The sequence below is a fragment of the Diadema antillarum genome, unplaced genomic scaffold, assembly GCF_040938485.1.
Source record: "Diadema antillarum isolate AM-2024a unplaced genomic scaffold, OU_Dant_1.0 seq00001232_RagTag, whole genome shotgun sequence".
Taxonomy (NCBI): Eukaryota; Metazoa; Echinodermata; class Echinoidea; order Diadematoida; family Diadematidae; genus Diadema; species Diadema antillarum.
The window spans coordinates 273,494-295,712 of NW_027272020.1; the positions used below are offsets into that span (position 1 = coordinate 273,494).

Consider the following 22,219-nt stretch of genomic DNA (forward strand, 5'->3'; position numbering starts at 1 on the left):
GAAAACATAATGCCTCCGGCCACTTCGTTGCGGAGGCATAAAAAAGGATTATACTTCACTCTTTAAACTTGTCATGATAACCCTTCCTTACGTACAGGAGAGAATAAAGTATCACATGTTTGTTGTTTCCACTCACCTCTTCTTCAGCAGATGGAGCATACTCGCATTTGACATCGCCAAACGTTAGGGTGTCACTATACCGCAGCTCGTATCGAACATTGGGTTTCAGGAACATCTGACAAAATCAGCAAGTAAATCATATCATAAACATGGCTTCTTCTTTTTCTCATCTCTCTCTCTCTCTCCCCCCGTTCTTTACAAAAGGTGTTGCATATGATGCATCACGTGTTACCCCAGGGTACCGTAGTACCCCGGGTAACCGCGTTGTGTAGCGCCACCTCACGTTCACTCGAGGACAGCCAGAGAAAAATGCATGCACTGTGTGTGTGTGTACATAGCATTCCCCTGCCACTGCATGTTATAGTATGTGTGCATGAAGCTGCGATACCACTAGCGTGTGCTTTAGTGCAGTGCAGTGGCTAGCACGCGCTAGCTCCAGCACCAAAATAATTTCCTCTTTTTGGCACCCAGGGTACAACCTTTTTAAAAAAAATAAATAATTCAACAAAATGGCTGATTTCTATTTGGTACCCCAGGATACCATTTATGTCATCATATGTATAAACTATACAGCAAAATTCATCATAAATCCAGCAATTTCAAATACCTGAATATGTCACCAGTAAATATAAAAAAGGGAAACAGTAACAAAAATAAAATAATTCTTCACTATCTAAAAGTAAGAACTTTTATATGAAAAGTTGGGGCACTCATGAATTTAATGTTTATCAGACTTGATCTAACTGAAAGGACTTATTACCGGTATATCTTCTGTGAGAAAAACACTTGATGTGCCACTTGTTCACAGCTCCAAAAATAACCTCCCCAACACGCCATCACATGAACGTTGCTACAGGCAACAACAGCCAAGAGCTTGGCATGAGATGATGCTACTTACCTTTCCTCTTCTCGTCCTGTTCCTGCTCTCCATGTCATAGATGAGGTGGGTGTCACCAGAGACCTCGATACAGGCGTGTTGTTTGGATAGGGCCTGCAAGGGAGAGAGATTCATGAAATATATGTCTCATAAAATTGTACTTTATGATTGCAATACAGTATATGCTCCAATAATATGATACTGAAGTACATCACTAGAGACCTCAATACAGGTCTGTTGCTTGGATAGGGCCTGCAAATGCTACAGATTCATTAAAATAAATATGTCTTGTGAATGTCTGTATATCTTTATTATCAAATATATGCCCCAATGGATGAATGTTGCCAGAGACTGCAATACAGGAGTGACAAAATTTATTACTTTTTTTAAGCAGCCTAAAAAAGGAATGCTTTATCACACTCAACATACACCAGTAGCAAATCTAGGGACTTTTCAGAAAAAGTGACATTTCTGGAATCCTCTCTATATATTAAAAACACTGTTTCCTTCCTGTGACATCAGACTGTTGTATCCTTCTTATCTAGAGATGACAACAAATGGATTTAATCAAAACTTTGAAAATTCATAACTTCTGAATAGATGAACCAATTTACCACAAACTGTAGACATGTTCTTTAGATAACTCTGCATTCATTAAATCCACGAATGACTGAGGTAAGTTCCCTTTTAAATGTCTGTAACACACTGGAAGGAGATATCTGAGCTAAAGATAAAGTGCTGAGTACTTACTTTGTATGGCATGTGGATGGAATTACTGTCATGCCGACCAATGAAGTTGCTGCCTGGTGAAATAGATAGAGAGATAAATGAACAAGTGCCAAGATAAAAAGAAAATAAAATATTAAAGCACATAATCAAATTGTATATTACTGAGATACTCGATTGTTTTCAAAACTTACCAGAAAGATGTATTTCTGCAGAATAAAGTAAACACATACACACACACAACACACTCAAACACACACACACAATCGACATTGGCCACACTTGGTTATAAAAGCATTTTCATCTGCTGCTCCAAAACCTATGGAATCAACTACAGTATAATATTATCATACCCCAAATTCTCCGCAACCAGCAATTCCTCAGTCTTCAAGAACACCCTTAAACCTTCTTGTTTCGTTCATAATTTTTTCCATTGTAGAGCGCATTTGAACTTATGGTATATGTGCTATTAAAGTGTATTACTATTGCTACTACTGCTGTTTTCATACTACTGAATGAGCAAAGGAAATGATATTCATTCATATCACGACATTAGACCAAATCAAGAAAAACCACGAATGTTACGTGTCAATATAAATTTGATAATTCTTGCCGACATAAATTTGAATGAGATATCCCCCAGATGGACTCACAGATGGATAACACGAAACAGAGTGACTCTGCTATAAATGAGACTGAAGCATACATACAGATTTTGCAATGGGTATAAGAAGTACCTTACAGTGAGCAAGATAGGTATGGTGTAAGAAAATTGCATCACAGGTTCAAGAGAATACATCACTATTACCCCCATTCCACAGAGATTTTTTTTTTCTCATCGGTCACTTGTCGGAAGCAAAAATATTTGCTTCTGGTTACCAACCAAAATGTATTGGATAGCAATCTGACAAATCTGACTTATGTTAGTTGACTATCAGGTCAGTGTCAGACATGTTGGGCAATGACCCAATGAGGCAAGATCGTCCGATGAGGATCACACACGACATGTCTTGACACTGACCTGCTTATAGTCGACCAATACAAGTCTAATTCATCAGACTGCCATCCGATACATTTCGGTGGGTGGCCGGAAGCAACAAACCTTGCTTCTGATGAGAAAAATCACAGTGGAATGGGGTAAAAGTGGACAAAAACTTTAGTACCTTCATAGATGTTGTGCTGGATCTCAGACACATTCTTCTGAGCAAGGACTTTCAAGATGGCCACCTATGAATGAAATATAAGTGGTGCAACAAGAATTCTTGTCATAGATTCATGCAATGTAAAAGTTCACTGCTATTCTAAGACTTGCCTTTACACATTTTGTGGAACTATGATAAAAATACAGAATTGTCTCCTACTTGCTACATTCTTATCATCACAGGTGTCAACTTTACATCTATAATTTTTGTATCAAATGCCATATAAATACAAACTTTTCTTTCCAAAAAAACAAAAAATTGTTGCAGCACGAGTGGAAATATCATTTTCCTAGTTGATCTCTTGAAAGTAGATCAGTATTACTTGCATACATAAACTATCTGGAGAATATAAAAGTAGTATTATTCACATTCAGAAATTATTGTCCGCGAGAGTCGTACGACAGAGCGCATGATTGTTAGGCAAAGGCCAACAAAGGGCAAATTTACTAAGTGTTCCATGGCACAGAACAACATGACTCTCAAGAGCAAATTCAAGAAGCATGTAACATTATATCAATCCTTCACTGCTGTTTGCTGGACTAAGATCTGGCAGATATTGGACTTGCAGGCTTGCAGCTAACACAAGTTACAACTTAACAAACCTGGCTGGGCTACTGTTGTATGGACGTTGCAAAAGAATCAAGACTCACCACTTTGCGATTTCCCTCAGTGTCATCCTCCGCTTCACTCTCCTCATCAGAGTAGATCAAGGCCTGAGTTGCATCCATTTCCATCATCTTGAGGCCTTTGTTACTGGAGGCACTGAGTGTGGGTGATAAACAAACTTGGTTTAATTTAGGAGATGGCGGACTGCCACCTGCGTGCTAGCTGCTAGCAGCTCGGGTTGTTTGTGATTTCCTAGGAGTTCAGGGATGCCAAGTTCAAAAAAGTTCTATGAGTGAGATTTTCATGACTTGGCATCTCGGCGAGCGAATGTGCGCACAAGCGAGGGTGTGGGAAGGGTCCCGGCCCGCCTCCCCCCTGTGGCGCCTCCCACGGTAGGGAGCTTTTTCAATTTTTAGCTCTTAATGGTGCGATCAGGTGCATACTTAAGTGACTATTGTTTACTTATTTTGAAAGACAAAAGGAAAATATACCTTCAATTTGAGCTATGCTCCTTATTATGGGCCCAAATTGCAGACTTTGCCCGATGCGTGAGAAAAATGGGTGCCATGCGTGAGATCGTGAGACGACCCCTAAATGCTTGAGTCTCACTCAGAATGCGTGAGACTTGGTAGCTCTGGGAGTTGATACAGCCTGTATCAACTCCTAGGAAATTACAGGGCACAAGAATGTCTAGGGTGTTGGGTATGTCTACCTACTGGTACTAAATTTACTAACTTAACTAACAGTGTTAGTGTACAACTCACTTGGTCTTACTAACGTTAGATCCCTACCCTAGTCACAAGTTATGTCTAGTCTATTGTATAAAGCTATACATATCAGCCTTACCAAACAGTGTTACTATAGACCCCTAGATTCTAAATCATTATTTATTCATCTGTACATGTTAGATGGCATGTAACTACGTGAAGTAGTTAATCTGGTAAATTTCCTTTTGTGAGTGGAGTGCACAGTGCCAGTGCCAAAGTGGACTGGTAGTAGGGACGCCGAACGTCAAGGACATAGCCTTCAGAAATTGGACACCCGCTTAGATATATTACGTGTTAATCAATCCGCACCATCTCGTAACCCCGCGTACGTCAAAATGAATGAGGGGTCAAATTGCATCCGCCGCCATTAAAAATGAAATGAATCCTCATAAACTTACCACAAATTCTACACGTTCATCTCACTTTCCTACCCCGATATGCAGTTATGACAAACTTTGTACATTGTAAATCATTATTACGGAAAGACTTGCCTAAACATGATGTGGAAGACGCAGAATATTCCAAAATATATCCGAGTACATGCTGACGGTTGACCTTCAATCGATGACCATGCTGAGTAAAGTGATTGCGCAATGCCTGGCCCCGCCCTCCCCAGGGGCCCCGTGTAATCCTAGTAGCGGGCGCCCCACACCTTTTCACTTCTTTGGCTGGGGCCCTGTCGACGGTACATCAAAAAAATCCAATTTGTAGTCGAAATGACAGACATTTGTCCCCTTTATTTATCTTTTCAGAAACTTATTAGATTGTTTGCTTTGATAAGGAGCTATACATAAAAAAAAATGTAGCACTTTTACTGTTGATAGGACGCGTTGGGAACATGTATCCACATTTGCAAAATATTTTTTATGATTTTTTCCATTCGGTTTGGGCCCCAAGGGCCCTAGCGCATTTTTGCGCAAAGGAAAAAACCCTTTATTCATGAGATGATGTCATGCAGGTTCTGTTAATAGGCGGAGCTAACGCCGACTGAACTCCGGTGTTTAGTCTTTGGCCAAGGCAATTACGATAATTATACAAATAATACACAGGTGAGAGTACGTCAATGAAGTTGTAGCGCACTCAAGGGTATTTACAATTGTGAAACATGCACGATCGAGGCGAAGCCGAGTGCATGTTGCACTACATTGTAAATGCCCGAGAGTGAGCTGCATCTCCACTAATTATTTGATTTATGAAATGGGTCGGAAACTAACAGAATTTTTCATGTACCTTTGTGGGTCAATACCAGTCAGCTACATGTAGCACTCGCTCAAAAGTCAAGATGTCCGAAGATGTTCGTCCCAAACATTTACGCACGTCGCACTCGGAAATCCCGCACATATACGTAGGCCATCGCCACACATGTTATGCACAAGGAAAGGCCGGCTGGCATGGCACGGCAGCCAGAACTAGAAATGAATTAAGAGAAAGGTCAATGACAATTTGACAGTTGACAATTGACAATGACAATGACAATTTAATTTATCTCATGTCACCCAATCAGGGTATTGGAGATAACCATGTGAATTATACATTTGAGATTACATATCGAAAAAAAAAAGAGAAAAGAAAAACGATACGAAAAAGTACAATGAAGGTACATAAATTTACTGGGGAAAAATGTGTAATCTTATGCAATGAACCAAATAACCAAATAACGAAAAGTTGTTTAACTAGAAGTTGTTTACAGGATTGACAGCGCGTACTAAGTAGCGCGCGACGCACTTGTAACATCTGCGCATGCATGTATAAGAAAAATCATGAGCGCACACGTGACTCATTTCAGCGCTTCCAATTGGCTACATTCTTGAATCCATTATATAATGCCATATATTTTCCCCATATGCGCACGCGTACGCGTACGCACGCTATACGTTACACACGTTTACCATAACGCTACGGGACAGCATGCAAGGCTCCCACCGTAAACTCTGTATTCCAATTTAAATGATCTCTCCTTTAAGAATTCTAACCAAAATTGATCTAATTGTCAAATATCTAACAAACTATTTTCATCTGCCTTGCTTATAAAGAACGCAGTACCTGTTGTATGCAGGTACTCGTATTTGATCGCGTGTTATCCCCACGCACCACGTCGGGTTTGGTTTATGCTGTAAAACGAGGAATTTTCGCGTGCACTTTAATTTCGCGAATTTCGCGAGCGCCAAGATTCGCGAAATTAAAATGCACGCGAAAGTCCTTGTTTACACTATATGCATTGAACGCCAGTGGCACTTCGCGAAAATTTCATACCACGAAAAAGGCTGTCGATCCAATTCGCGAAAAATTCATGCCGCGAATATATCATGTTTTACAGTATACTAAGTACGTACGCGTACGTGTACTCTATGAACAGGGGGCATGTTCAGTGCTGTAAAGCGATCGCGCTGTGTGCGTGACTGCTTGGACGTGGCCTATATAGTATGACATGTATGTTATTGAATTAAACTGATATGTGCCTACCTTTGCTTACTTATGCAATAAACATAGACTCAACATCACATAAGCCAATAATAAACTAGAAAGAATTGAGGTTGTAAAGCTATACTCTCATTACGATGTTCCAATCGTAGGCATATATTCCTGTGACATATTGCCGAATTTGCATACCACGATTACCAGTATAATACGGTACCAACTTCATTCATATTCGAGTTTGAACTTCATCAGGATTTCACAGTTAATTGAAACTTCATGATATTATAAGTACAAAGAACATTATATGATACGAATAAATGATACTTCCAATGGAATATAGCTGTGCTGAGTTTCCCGTTGACATCAAGAAACCACGCCGTGCAACACATTCGTTCTCTCTCGATCCCGCACTCACGATACACCTCTGCCTCTCTTCTACTGGCAGAGCAGAATTAATCCGTACCAACTTCATTCATATTCGAGTTTGAACTTCATCAGGATTTCACAGTTAATTGAAACTTCATGATATTATAAGTACAAAGAACATTATATGATACGAATAAATGATACTTCCAATGGAATATAGCTGTGCTGAGTTTCCCGTTGACATCAAGAAACCACGCCGTGCAACACATTCGTTCTCTCTCGATCCCGCACTCACGATACACCTCTGCCTCTCTTCTACTGGCAGAGCAGAATTAATCCGTACCAACTTCATTCATATTCGAGTTTGAACTTCATCAGGATTTCACAGTTAATTGAAACTTCATGATATTATAAGTACAAAGAACATTATATGATACGAATAAATGATACTTCCAATGGAATATAGCTGTGCTGAGTTTCCCGTTGACATCAAGAAACCACGCCGTGCAACACATTCGTTCTCTCTCGATCCCGCACTCACGATACACCTCTGCCTCTCTTCTACTGGCAGAGCAGAATTAATCCGTAGCTGCAAACCTTTCTGTTAGAAGTGTTAATCAGCATAACTTACTGCTAGAAGACCTGCCATAAATATGAATATAGATACAACATAAACAGACTAAAAAATTGAATGGTCTTCTTACCAACTGTCATGGCGACATGGACCTTTTTCTGCGGAAGAGAGGAAGAGATTTAGCGTGTCACAGTACTCTATGAATAGAGCGTGCCTTCTGTTTCACAATGCGATACTACGTGGCGTGGCGTGGCGAGGGACATTAAACAGAGAATGGCCTTGTTTTGATCACGAGGAGGAGAAAGGCCTCCTGGGTAATATAAACAAAACCGAGAGAGAGGTGAGAGAGAGAGAGAGAGAGGGGGGGAGAGAGATGGGGTGGGGGTGGGGGTGGGGGGTAGATTGTGTGTTGTGCAGCAGTGAAAGAGTGAGCTCTATAGTAAGAGGAAGATTGAATTGAAGAAGAAAGCAAAAGGAGAAATTGTACTGCAGAGATAACAATCCATGCTTTCCTTCAAACAACATATCTTTTAGTGTTCATGGTTATCTATATAATCATTTCGTTTTATTTCAGGTTATAGGGCTATCATACTTGTTATCTTAATTTTCATACAAAATGATTCATTGTGTCATATGATTCTGTTATGTTTCTGTCACTATTATTTTTGGAACGAAAATAAAAGATTACTCATACTACAACGGTATAAAAGGTGAAGACATACTTTATGTCATTTCTCGCGTTATTTCAGTGTTGTGTCTCGTGTATGATGTTCGGAAATATTTGATTGTGCATTGTGTATTGTGATATAACTCATGCATCTATGTTGACAATTATTTTGTACATTGGCGGGTGTAGGCCTACATGTATCTTTTATATACACCTGAAGCACTTCAACTCAATATTGATACGCAGCTTACAGCTGCGCTACCCCTTGAGCCCATAGTGTTCGTATTTTCTATGGCTTTCCAGCCTCTATTGCGATAAGAAGTTAAGACGCTTAAGCTCAATCTTAATTGGTCATAAACTTGACCTCCCAAGCACACAACAAAGGCCTCTTTCAAATTTTGTAATCCCCTGTTGTTTGAACCCGACTGCTGGTAGCCTTGGCGTGGGAACTATGTTGTCTTTTGCGATAACCTGGGCTTGAAAAGTTAGCCGGAATGCCATATAGTCAGTATACTAGTACTTCTCGAACGCCAGCGTGATAGGATCACCAAATCTCTAACCTCGTACATATCAAAAGTCGTTATATGCAGTATCAAACTTTTCAAAGCCTCCAACATTGGTAAGCTATACGTGTTTCTTCTATTTTGCATTAACTTGTTGGGTGTGAAATAAGTAAAATGATGATGTTGTATCCGCTTTCAGTTACACGATGCTTTTATTATATTTGAGGAGTTTCACATGAAGTTCGAAATTTCCTGCTTCTTGCTGGGATTTCTTCGTCATCAGAATTAACATTCAATACATTATTCTAACGTCTTGATATATTACAACTACGGTGTATTTCAATTACCCTTTATAACATCTTGAAGATGAACTATGCAATTTGTCTTGTGTGAAAGTGACATTTCCGGCGTATATAAACACAAATAACTTTTGCGGTAACTTTACAGTATGTCGGTCAAGGTTGATTATTCTGTATGATTGTGTGTGCTTTTGTCATGTCGGTATAATTTGGTAGTAGATGGATACATTTTATATTGAAATGAGAAACAGTGAGTTAGCAAGCATAGAAGCAGCGTAGTCTCATTGTAGTGGTCAATCCTTGTTAGCGTATACACATCCCTGATGATTATATTGTTTTGAACTTGCAAAATAGTATTTTAGAATTGGTCTTTATTGCTAGATTCGTATATATCTTCGTTTTCAAACTTGATATCGTGTGCTTTTTATCTGTTTGTTTCATTCCAGAATTTTATTTATTGTCCTTATGTTCACCTGCTGTTCTTCGACTTTTTTTCCGGCTTTTGTTGAACCACTTCGGAGTGATGAATTCGTTTCGCGAACTCTAGATAAGTTAAACGGTTGATTCATCAGGTTCTTTTGTTGGATGTTTTGTCGTACATGACCAATACTCCTCTTTACGCGCTTAGCAAATTTTAATCGCGTATAAAGCGAAGCAGCCGAAATAATCATCGTTGACTCATATTCAAACACTTCGAATTCGGTCTTTGCGAGAAAATGAGAATGGTAAAACGGTCACTAATAAGTCTTGTAGTTTGTTTGTTTTTTCGCTGAATTCCCGTTTCGAAGCATATTATTGTTCGGGGTTTTTTTCAGAATAATTTAATGTTATTTCGGCGAATATGTTTGCGATAAAGCAGTTCAAAAATGCGGAGGTATGACGCTGAATTGTTGCTGTGGCCAAGAATTGGCTGATACGCAGGTATAGAACCGTGCATCAATTTTGTTTTTCATGAAGCATAAATTGTGACTAATTCCGGTTTTTATTGTTGTTGTTTGTTTGTTTGTTTGTTGTTGTTTTTGTTTTTGTTTTGTTTTGTTTTGTTTTGTGTTTGTTGTTGTTGTTGTTGTAGTTTTGTTTTGTTTTTGTTTTTGTTTTTTTTTAGGGGGGGTTATACACCAACAAACAACATCAATCTTGGTTGAGCGCACTTGGGAACTGCCCCCAAGGCCCTGCCCAAGCCCTCTTTTCATCCCGTAGGATCAGGCGAGGAGTTAGTTCCTGCATGGTTCCTGTATTTATTGTCGTATGCTTGCAGGTTCATGTGGGCAGAGAGGTGACTGTTGCAGGCTCTTTTCTTCACATTACTAACATCTTCCTTCTGCCAATCAGAGTCTGTGACTTTAGCTTGTTGCTCTTGGCTCTTCGGTACCAGTGGCGTGTATTCCTCTGCAAGTCAGCTTCAAGGAGCTTCGTAGGCCGTGCGATGTATTAGCTTCTGTTGGGAGATAAGAAAAAAGGCGGGAACAATGATGCGGTCATACACTAACATGCATGACAAACAAACACACACACACACACACACACACACACACACACACACACCCTCACACACACACACACACACACACACACACAAGGAGAGAGAGGGAGAGGGGGGAGAGAGAGAGGGGGGGGGGGGGAGCACACTCCTGCACACACTCGCTCGTCATCAATCTCTCTTCACACATCAGTCTGTTATCTTCTCTTCCTCTCTCTCTCTCTCTTCCCCCTCCCCCCCCCCCCCCCTTTCTCTCTCCCTCTTCCTCTCCAGCGGCATTGTTTATAAACCTCCCTGGTTTATATTACCCATCAGGCCTCTCTCCCGCTAGTGATAAAGGCAAGGACTCTCCCAAACATACGCCATTTTGTATCTCCCATGCGCTTGCCACGAATATTAGAGAACTGACCTGAAGCGATCCAAGCAGCTTTCATCAGAAGGGATTCAGATGTTCTGGGCGGCATATGCAATTGGTAAGAAGACATTTCAGTTTTCTATTCCTTTGATGTTCATACAGTCATGTGATGTGTATTATGTCAGTATAGTAAGTTATATCAGGCAGTTTTCTGATCATAGAATAGCTTGACCGAAGATCGGTTCCTATCTTGTTCGTTGTTGCCGGGAATTATATTCCGGCCCGGGCGGGGAGGCATCACGAAATCCCTTCCTTCCTATCTGAAGGAGAACCGTAAAAGTAAAAACAGACAAGGAAAACAATTTACAAAATCCCCCCAGACAGACGGATTTTTTCCGCGTACATAGATTCAAGACAAAAAAAAAAATCCGTCCTTGCGGAGTTTTTAGTATTTTTTTTCCATTCACGGCTCTCCTCCGCCTCCTTTACTAGAGTAGAGGGGATTGTATGAATGAAGCGAGACGCAGCATTCTCCGCGGACGGACGGAACATTATCCCGACGACCAGGTACAAAAACGATCTTCCGGTCAACAGAGATCAACACTTTAATACGCGTACGGGCAATCCATCTAATTCCAAACGTAAGATGTTTGGTATGTAATAGCCATTTATAATCATGGATTAAGGGCTGGAATATTAAACACTGACAAATAGAAGTGATGCATATGAATCATAGTACACAATGAAGTAGAGGTTACTAGTATCCTTTCTGAGGGGAAATCTGCGTGAGTTCACGTATTATTGTTTGTTGGTACATTGTATCACCAATGTCCCATGCAATGCTCACTCGAGATTATTGGAACCATGGCTTGCTCCTGTTATTAGGCTTCAATGTGCTGGTCATGATAATTATACAAAATAAGCAAAGAAATCTTCAACCAAAACAACCATTGTTAAAGACGGAACTTGACTTCAGTGCATATTCAATGCAGCCAAAACCTAGTTTGCAAGCACAAACCCTTGTTGGTCGTATTAGGAGTCTGCATGTGCCAAGACTAATACACGCACCATTGCACTGCAGCCTCTCCCAAACACAGGGCCTATGGGACAGTGCCGAAGTGGTGCATATAGTAGTCTTGGCGCAGACTCCTTTACGACTAACAAGGGTTTGTGCCTGCAAACTAGCCAAAACCGGGATGCTTTTGTCCCCTGCCTGAGCTATCCCATGCTAAATGTATCGGAAACGCTGCTCCGCGCACGGCACCTGTTGTATTAACGGTGTCAGAATGATCAGCTCCACCCTTCCAACTTTGATTTTAAAAACGTTTAAGATATCCCATAATGATTCATATGTGTTGTCTGTTGTACACTAATCATCCTAACATTTTTTTGCAAAAACCTAAAATATAAAGAGATATCAGTATTTTTCCTCATTAAACTAACTGTTGGCGGTTTTATAGTCTGGAAACTTTTTCTGTTGTTCACATTTTGTATGTTTGACCAAACTTACATAACATCGATTATACCGGAGTTTAAATTTTACAATAGTTATTCTATCCATGCATAGTTCACATCTAAGAAGTATTTTGAAACACTAATACCGCGGGGTTTTTGTTTCATCTGCAAGTAGCAAGGCCACGATTTACGACCATTAGATCAATACAATGAATGAACACCAAACATTTTGTCCTTCCCCCATTCATTGTTTGGAATTGATGTTGAGTCTAATCCCCCTTAATGGATGTATACCTTCTCCATGCCAAAACTAATCCCTGTTCAACTTCAAGACCCCGCCCCATTGTCATCTTCATTGTATGTTGATCATTTTTTGTGTGTTTGAATAGGGGCTGTATCGAGTGAGTCGTACTTTTCAAGTGTATATGGGATTTGACGCTCGAAGTTATACATGATATATATTATTAGAACTAGAAGAGATTTGATTAAATACTTAAATAGCGAATGTGTGTATCAGAAGTCATTCTGCAGCGTAGTATAGGAACCTGATTCCAATACACAACAATAGTATTCGAGATTAACTCATTATACGCGATAAAAGGAATTTTTTTCCATATTGACATTCTTTTGCTTTGATAAGCATATTGTGTGAAAAACAAATGAAGTTTCGTTCCAAAAATGGAGGAAATAGCTGTACACTCGCATTAGTATAACTAGTATTCCCCGATCCTTTGCGAAATCAGTTTCCATTATATATATATATATATATATATATATATATTTATTTATTTATTTATTTATTTATTTTTTGGATAAACTGTAGATATCTCAGCACATTAGCGTTTCCACGACGATCTGCCATTGGAAGCACAGACGCACCAGAATTCATCGCCTGGCGGGAGGATGGACTGCCCTCCGTAGCCTCATCACTCCTGCTGCCGTCAGGCCCTGGCTGAAAGTCACACCCTTCAAGGCGAGATGACAGGTCACAAGCGAGCCGGAAGGACGTGTATTAGTTTGCATCTATAGGCAGAGTTATAACACATTTCAATTAGGGTGCATTCAAACGGTATTACATGCATATACAAACATATTCTTGTCTTCCTAATAGATGTTCTTTGTGAAGAGTGAAACTAGATGTACAAGTATATAGGCCTAGTCATCGGCGATGCTGATTTTAATGATAACCAAATGCTGACACACGGACAATTTAATCAAAACATAGCTGTGTATTTTGGTTGTTATCCATGGAGGTTACTATGAAACGTTGAATTGTCACACAAGTCCTACTCAGAAATTATGATTTTTCAGACTGATACTCAACTAGTAATAGAAGGCCTTTTTACATGACTATATAAGTGCAGATTTCAATATAATCGTTCTTCATTATACCTCCCTACAACGAGGGTAAATATTGAGGCTGTTCATATCGCCATTATCGTTTCATATTTCTATCTTGTGAAGAAAGATAAATGGAGTATAGTGCTAATTTGTCACGTGACAAGATTTAAAAAAAATCGAAGTTCATCTAGCTGTAATCAATGTTAATGTTGCCATCATATCACCAGTTTCATCTGTCGTTTCTTGTGAATAATATAAAGGGGTACGGGGCTTGTGTAACAGCACTGAGCAACTCGTACTAGCTTGGGGCAACCACAACTCTAAATATAGACTCGATACTGTCAAAACCATGTTTGTACTAAGGGAAGCAGAGGAATAGGTCAGGAGGAAGTAGAAGGTGAGGAGAGAGGAAAAATTGGACGACGGAACGTCTTGCTTGTTGACTAAAAATGAAACTTTCGTTACACACACAGCTAGCTGGCCAGTCAGTCCGGAAGAATGACGCACGCACGCAACACAAGCACGCCGATGCGATGAACGGAGGTACAGTGAGCAACGGACCCGATTCACCCGCACACAACTGACTTCGGCCAGCCTGACAGCGGAGTAATATGGTGCTTCGTACGTGGTAGCTTTGCCCGTGAAATTCAACTTGAAAATTTGATTTAATTTTCAGTTTGAGCTCGTACAGATATAGTTCAACTGTAAACAACTCATGACGTGTTACATTTGGTTCTTCATATGGTTCTTTCTGACCATATTGATGATTTTTTCTTGATTCGGTCATCGTAAACCCGTCCGTAGTTAATACTGCTGATGCACATAAACCAATGCGCTTACACTTGCGCACAAGTCCCCAATCCTTCATTCCGAGCATCAGTTGTCACACTCTGGAAGGGTTCACGATTAACCAAATCAAGAAAAATCTTGATCTAGACAGAAAGAGATCTTTTTATGAACCAAATTTTGCAAGTCATAATACGGCAACGACTAAACAACATCTGCACTTATTCAAATTGAAATTGCTTTTCATTTTTAAGTTGAAATTTAGGGGCAAAGCCACCACTTACGAATCACCAAGTCCTATCGCTCAACAGTGTACAACACACATCTGCAGCCGGAACATGCTTCACGTTTGACTCGCAGTTGGGTTACTACTACGAAATGAAGATTAATTTTCACATCCACCGGTATGGGCTATAAGTTTACGAGAAAGGTCGGTATAAAAGAAGAAAATTGCCGATCTGGAATACTTGGTTACAATGAGGAGTGAACTGTAGGTACCGAACTATGTCAACTAATCTTAATTAGTATTGCAGAAAAGTAAACAAACGACTTCGATCAAGATCATTACCTGACATAGCTCCGCCCAAAAGTCACGTGAATTGGCCAAATCTGAACACCGATCTCGAGCACGTAGCACGCGCGAAATCTAATTAATATTCCAATCATTTTGAACCAAACTGGTGTCAGTTTAACTCGGAAATTTACGCTTTTGGGGAAATTTTACCGTGAAAAAGACGAATTTCGGCAGTTGGAACGCTGTTGTGTACACAGGTAAGGTATCATTTCTGTAAAAAGATTGTGTTTTGAAAAGTGTCCGGCAACCCTACCACTGGTAGTGGTGGTACCGTACAGTACCGAGGCTACATTGTGCTGTATGTATACGTGCTGGAGTAGGAGCACAGGCCACAATCCCATTCATTCCTTCAACTCGACCAGGCATGTACTCCGTTGCAGTAGACTAACACTAACGTGTTACAGGCCTATTTAACGACTGTTGATCGTAATTTACTTGAACTTTCCCCTAAATCCTTGCAGCTAGTGACATAAGTACTGAAGGATACGTACAGTATATACCCCTACCTGTTCGAGGTGGCTGATGCTTTTTTCCTGCTGTCAACTTTATATTCTGATTCTAAGCTCAACTTTCGTTCCTCGCTCCAAGCCCGAGCAGAAAGCGCGGAGGAAGAGTCAACTTGCTAGAATAGCCGCTCCGCAATCCGGGGACGTACCGTACCGCAGCTTGAACCCGCGGCGGCGCTCCTGAGTACAGTGAGCTAGTGCAGTGAGCTGAGCACTGATATGATGCAGCGCTCTTTCTCGGACTCCACACACACACACACACTCACGATAGGCACAGTTGAACCACATGGCTGTCACTGCACTTGCCACTGACCCATAGACTTGCTGATTAGCATGGAAGGACCGCGTGGGTGTTTGCTGACATGCGGGGCCGGGGAAAAAGGATGGATTTATGTGACACGATGTTACGGTTTAAAGTTTGATTTTTTTTTTTTTTTTTTTTTTTTTTTTTGGGGGGGGGGGGGGTTAGTTTGATTTCGTTTAGTTTTATTTACTTCACTTCACTTCACTTCACTTTAATTTATTTACTTTTTATTTTACTTTATCTCACTTTACTTTAGTTTTGTTTAGTTTAGTCTGCAGTCGAGTGTGAATGAGTCCAGCAACTTCAGTTTAGTTTACTTGAGGTGAATTTTTATTACTTGTGTAGTTCAAATTTATTTTTATGTACAATTCATTAACATAACATATTTGTAATAATTTCAAAAATGTAAATTAACAAAATACATGTGATCACAAGTAACAAGATAAATAATTTTTTAAGGTATCCACATACCATACATGGATTGGAATGGAAATGGAGGGTCTCACTAAAAAACAAAGCTTGTAGGGTATGGGACCCTCAAAAAACACATAAAAGAACGAATAATGACTTAATGAAACTAAAAACAGATATATGAAGCAAAATCAAAGAATTCAGTTTTGTAGTTTATTAGACCTACTATACAGATCTAGTTTATCTTACCTTATAGTTTAGTTTCGATTAGTTTTATAGTTTAGTTTATGCTTGGTTCAGTTACTATATCATGCATGTAACGGTCTATGCCCCTATGACAGCCCACAAATTACCGTAGTTTCGATCTGGTTTAGAGCCACTTATAGAAAGCCACTTAAAAGGATAAACCAAAACCCAAAGAGAAATGTGGGTGAAGTGAAAGCAGCAATTAGTAGAACACATCAGTGAAAGTTGAGGAAATTGGACAATCGATGCAAAAGTTATGAATTTCTCTCAATTAATTTTTGGTGTTGGAATCGCCGGATGAGGAGACTACTTGAGTTTATGACATCATGTGGGGACAACAATTGTAAAGAAAGAAAATAAAACGTGTTTTCACTTTTCTAGCATAATGAAAGAGCAATTTATTAACCACTTTCATATAAAGCAGGGGAAATGATTACTACCCTCTAAACCTATAGCCTCTTGATTCAGCATCAAGATGTAGTGTGCATGATTGAAACAGTGATTATTTGCGGTATTCCCTTTACTGTTGTCCACACATGACGTCATAACCTCTCATTATGTTGATTAATTGATAAATTATTCAAATGACTGATTGACAGGAGAAAACTACATCGAGTGATACCATGCATGGAAGGATAATAAAAAGGGAGATGAGTTGGCAGATGGGGAGACAAATAATACATAACCGCTATGAATAGTCAATCGACATGATAAGCAAAAAAAAAAAACAGACGCTTGTAGATATCAAATGAAGGTAAATTTTTGGAATAATTGATGAAATCGCGAGATGGATAAGAAAGTGCTTGAAAGACAGACAGACGGTCGTAATAATCCCATCAAAATCAAACATATACACCGCGGTATGTGCCGCTGCCCTTCCGATTCAAGTGTTCAAGCAATATGGCGTTTGTCTTCTAACATCAGCTTTGGCTCGACATATTAACCTATCCAGTATAGAATAGAAATCTATGAACACGACATGTTCGTGCAAGCTGAAACCTAGTCTTTGATCAAGGCTCTTCTTGGGCTGAACTGTGTGAACGATATGGCGTTTGTGAACATTCAACATCTTGTGTATATAGGCGAGACTGTGAGGACTGATATGATATTATATAGGGCCTATGTATTTTAGCAATAATCCCCTTAAAAAGATAGCCGATGTGAATGCCGCATAATTCGGTAATATTTAGTAAGCCTGTGCAATTATGAACAAAGATGCCGGTCTGAGATAAGGCAAAAATAGACCTTGCTTGTCAAGTCATCTGTGTGTACAGAAACATTGTATTAAACGTTAGTAGGCCTTAACTGGCCTAGCTGGACGTCGCATGGTATAATGCTGGAAATTACCCATTAAATAGTAAGAATTTTCCAGCATTTCCGGAATGATAGTTTCCCTATTTTGCAAATTTATAAATTCCTTTATTATGCATTGTGATGTAATTCAACTTCTGTAAAATATTTAGACCTACTGTTTCTGCTGGAAATGGAAAACTAAATCAACGAACAAACGAATGAAATGAATGGAAATATATTCTCTTGAGTGAGAAGATAAAGTGTTGATAGGAAATGTATTGTGTCAAGTTCATAGACTTCTTCTTTTTCTTTTTCTTTTTTTTGGGGGGGATCAAAGAGAACATTAAAACAGGTGTCTAATGATGATAACTCGTATAATGAAGAAGAGCTATTTGATTTGGATAAAAATATCGATAGAATATCTTGTTCAGGAGAAATCAACACTAACTGCTTCAAAACGCATTGAGACAGTATTTGATCTTCGAGTGTATATAGACCTTCTTTATCCTATTTATACCAATGATTTAAGATGAATGAAGAAGAATGATATCCTTCGCTCTAAAATATCATTATAAAATTGCAGTATGCAATATAATTGAAAGCTATAGGTTTGCCTTTATTGTAAGGATGTGAACTTGCTCTATGTCCAAACATAAACTTTAAAAATATCATCGAGCTGATCATCATGGTGTTAATGGTACGTCTATTTGTCATAGTCCTCTACAAACCAGTAATAAAAGAAACTGTTTAGTTGTGTAACACTTTGATCACCGTTTCCACGAAATCATTTTGACGCCACATAATGATCTATGTGATCTAATGTGATTAGACCGAATGTACCTCTATATTGTTTGACAGATTTTGGTGAAACTTTTTTTATTCTGTAACTTTTACGTTATGATTACTCTATCAAAGTCTAACAAAATGGAGAACAGACAGGTCTTACTGTCTTGTGGCTCACGAGATCGCTCACACATCGACCATTCCTCCATATTTGCTGCAATTTATTATTGACCCAACAATGCATACAATAACTGCAAACTGTTATCATTAGTTTTTTTTTCATCCTGACCTTTGATATTATACACGTAGCATACACATCGTATTATATACCATTTAATATACCTATGGGATGCATTTGAACACGGATACCTTATCAGCCGGTGTGCAACAGTGTAATTACTGCATACGTACGTGCACATGGTGCATGCAAACACTCATTTGGTCTTGCCAATCAACGGCCAATCAAGCATTCTGTTCAGCTGTTCTTACACGATTGTCGTATTGACTTGACTGCATGCACGCAAAAGAGCCTATACTTGGCAAGGTAAATTTGCTGTCCGAGTATATAACTATTAAAAGTAGATATCACTCATTATTGTTTAACCTATTATGTTAATAATAATGATAATAATGTGCACATTCTCTTCCTTATCTATGTTTCGCGGATAGTATCTATATTGTAATGATGATGGTATGCAATGGTGATGATGTTCAATATATAGTGTTATGTCGTGTATTTAGGGATGTCGTAACTTTTTACCTTATCATCTTGCCATATCTTATCATTAGAATCACATACACTTTTATTGTAATCATAATCACATCCTGAAAAATAATGTGTCACAATAGATAGTCATTGTCACATCATATCATGTAACTAGACGTTTTTCCCCGCCCAATTTCATCAGATTTGCATTCGAATGAGGAGAAGGAGTTCAAATTCAAGCGATTTGAAAGCAATTTGAAGGTGTTCATATTGAAGCAACGCTCGACTGCTCTCTCGGTTCATTTTTATTCTTTTATCATTCATTCGTTTCATGTCATTCCTTTCAGATTATATTTCGTTCAGTTTTGAGAAAAATTTATTCAATTTGAGGACGTAAAGTTGGTGTCGAATTCCGCTCCAGCTGGACAGACGTTCAATTTCATCCCGAGTACAAATTTTAATTTGTATACTTATTTCACTAGTGATTGTATATAACAACTCGGAACTTTAAACATGCAAATTCAGTCACCATAAACAAGTTCTTTTATATATTACTTCATGCCTCATAAAACGTCAAGTTTTCAATTTTTAACTGTTGAAATATTTGATTTGATAATTCCTTCTTTATTTCAAAGTTTGATTTAATCAGTTAATTTCAATCACACTTTATGTAGTTCTCTTCTTTCTATTTTTTTTTTCAATTCCACTTTCTTTGTTATCATTAATAATCAATATGGAACTAACATTTACGAAATGGTCATATCTCTCTCTTTTTTTTTTACACGTCCAGATTCATATGGTATACATTTTTTAACCCTCTCAGTCATGGTCGATTTTTTACCTTCCTCGTATCCAGATTATACGTTGCTCAACCCATAGCCGTGTGCATGGCAAGAGCATTTGTTTGTTTGTTTTTTCGGCTTATATCGACAGTAAACTTGCTGGTTATCAAAATAATGCTTCAGCTACTACAGTTCTGTCCATATTCAAGATACATGTATTATGTAATCTGATTCTCAAGCAGCAGCCATTTAAGTCATGCATAAATGAATATAATGCATGCATGTATGCGTATGAAAGTTGTTGCTTCGGATAACGGTTTGTCGGAGAAAATGAGAAAATTAATTTCACTATATATAAAGTCAAAGGTCCCATTTCAGCGTACATTTTGGTTTGCATTCAAACAGATGAGTTACTGCAAAGAACATATATAAGCAACTGAAAAAAAAGCATTGCCCAAATGTTGTAAATGGATTTTTCGCGTGTAATTTTAAGCTGAACGTGCTTAAATGATCACATCGCTAAATCGAATGCAAATCTGATGAAATTGGGCTGGAAACCCCATGTAGATATCATAATATAATTAATCATGTCACTGTATTCCGTTCACTGTATGCAGTGGTATATGAGTGTATAGCAATCAAGAAAACTGTAGCATGTTTTATATGTTGTATCAGATGCACGTCGCGAGCTCAACATTTACGAGTCACACTGCCCACGAGCATGAGTCACACTATAAACAGGCGCTACACATAGACACCTAATGATCAACTGAAAAAGACCCAAGATCTGTAAGGTTCATGAGCTCGACACTCGGCAAAAATAAAAAAGGCCCACAAGCTCAAAATTACATCACGGTGCTTATAAGGTCCTGTTTACCATTGGTAGCAGTGATTTTAAAAAATGTACAAGAAATCACATTTGATATATATGTGTAAGTCAGTTGCATCATAAAAAATCCTACCATACAGAATTTTGCAATAAAACCTTAAATACAAAGGATATATCACTATTTTTCTCAGTGAACCGTAACTGCAGACGGTTTAGTCTGGAAACACGATTGCTCACATTTTGTAGGCCTATATATGTCTAACCATACTTATAACATTGATTATACTATTTAAAATTTTTACATTGGTTGTTTCTATCCCTAACTCATATTTTAGAACTACTTTGAAGCACTAATGTTGGGTTTTTAATTTTCATCTGCAAATGGTAAGTAGGTCTAAATGTCTTTAATGTATAGGCCTGTATAATACGTTGTGTTATAGCTCTTGAGCCTTTTTTCCCTGTAGTGTAGAACTCATGAGCCTGCATATTTTTACCCATGGTGTCTAGCTCATAAGGGGCTGTTTTACTTGGCGTTCAACTGTAATAGTGGGCCTGTTTTGCTTGATGTCTGGCTCGTGCTCTCAAAAATGGTTAGTGATTCAGTTCATTCGGTAATGAGTCTGCCTTCAGAACAGAGGGACTCCATTCCCGATACTATATGCACGTATCTCCATTTATATTGAGATTGCTTCAAAGGCAAGGGTTAAGACCTATATGAACCAAGATTTGGTTGTTTACTTTGTATGGTAATAATGTGCAGATAGCATTAAAACAGTGGCACAAGCTGATACAAAGCATGATTTTATGTGAACGTGTTGAATATGCAGTCGGCCTACGCTGTTGACTATACAACTGAACTTATGTGCCATGTGCCTGTTATCAATCTGATCGAAGTTACCGTTATTGATTTCGTTCTTTACTCATATGACATTGTTTTGATATGAAGCCATTGATTTGAAAAAAAAACAAACAAATCGTGAGATCCGTGCATGGTAGAATAATTGTCTCTAGGAAAACTGGGAGGGTTCACCAGTGGTTGATTTTAATTTCGATGAATATATAGACCTTATATGGTAAGAAATTCAGTGCTCTCCGCTTTCAACGAACACGGTTATAACGAATCTATAGTCATCTTGGTATAGTATAGTTATAACTAAGTCAAACTACAGGTTCCAAAAATTATCTATATATGGTATAAAAATTACTCTATATGGTAACAAAAAATTGTTACAACAGTCACGGT

General features: G+C 38.7%; 1 protein-coding gene and 1 long non-coding RNA gene across 2 annotated transcripts in view; both read right to left on the reverse strand.

Moving 5' to 3' along the window:
• LOC139745049 (uncharacterized) overlaps positions 1-15,721 on the reverse strand; it is a 35,047-nt gene extending 19,326 nt beyond the window's left edge. Inside the window, exons 1-6 of the mRNA XM_071655465.1 lie at positions 15,623-15,721; positions 3,576-3,687; positions 2,887-2,950; positions 1,748-1,800; positions 1,019-1,111; positions 137-235 (exon numbers count right to left, since the gene is read on the reverse strand). Coding sequence (XP_071511566.1) covers positions 137-235; positions 1,019-1,111; positions 1,748-1,800; positions 2,887-2,950; positions 3,576-3,662 — 396 coding nt within the window. The 5' untranslated portion in view covers positions 3,663-3,687; positions 15,623-15,721. The remainder of the gene's footprint in view (positions 1-136; positions 236-1,018; positions 1,112-1,747; positions 1,801-2,886; positions 2,951-3,575; positions 3,688-15,622) is intronic.
• On the reverse strand, positions 4,610-7,865 carry LOC139745044 (uncharacterized). The gene is made up of 3 exons (XR_011711866.1): positions 7,787-7,865; positions 5,529-5,707; positions 4,610-4,974 (listed from the first exon to the last, which is right to left on the reverse strand). It is a non-coding gene; the product is annotated as an uncharacterized lncRNA (long non-coding RNA).
• Positions 15,722-22,219: the final 6,498 nt, after the last annotated feature.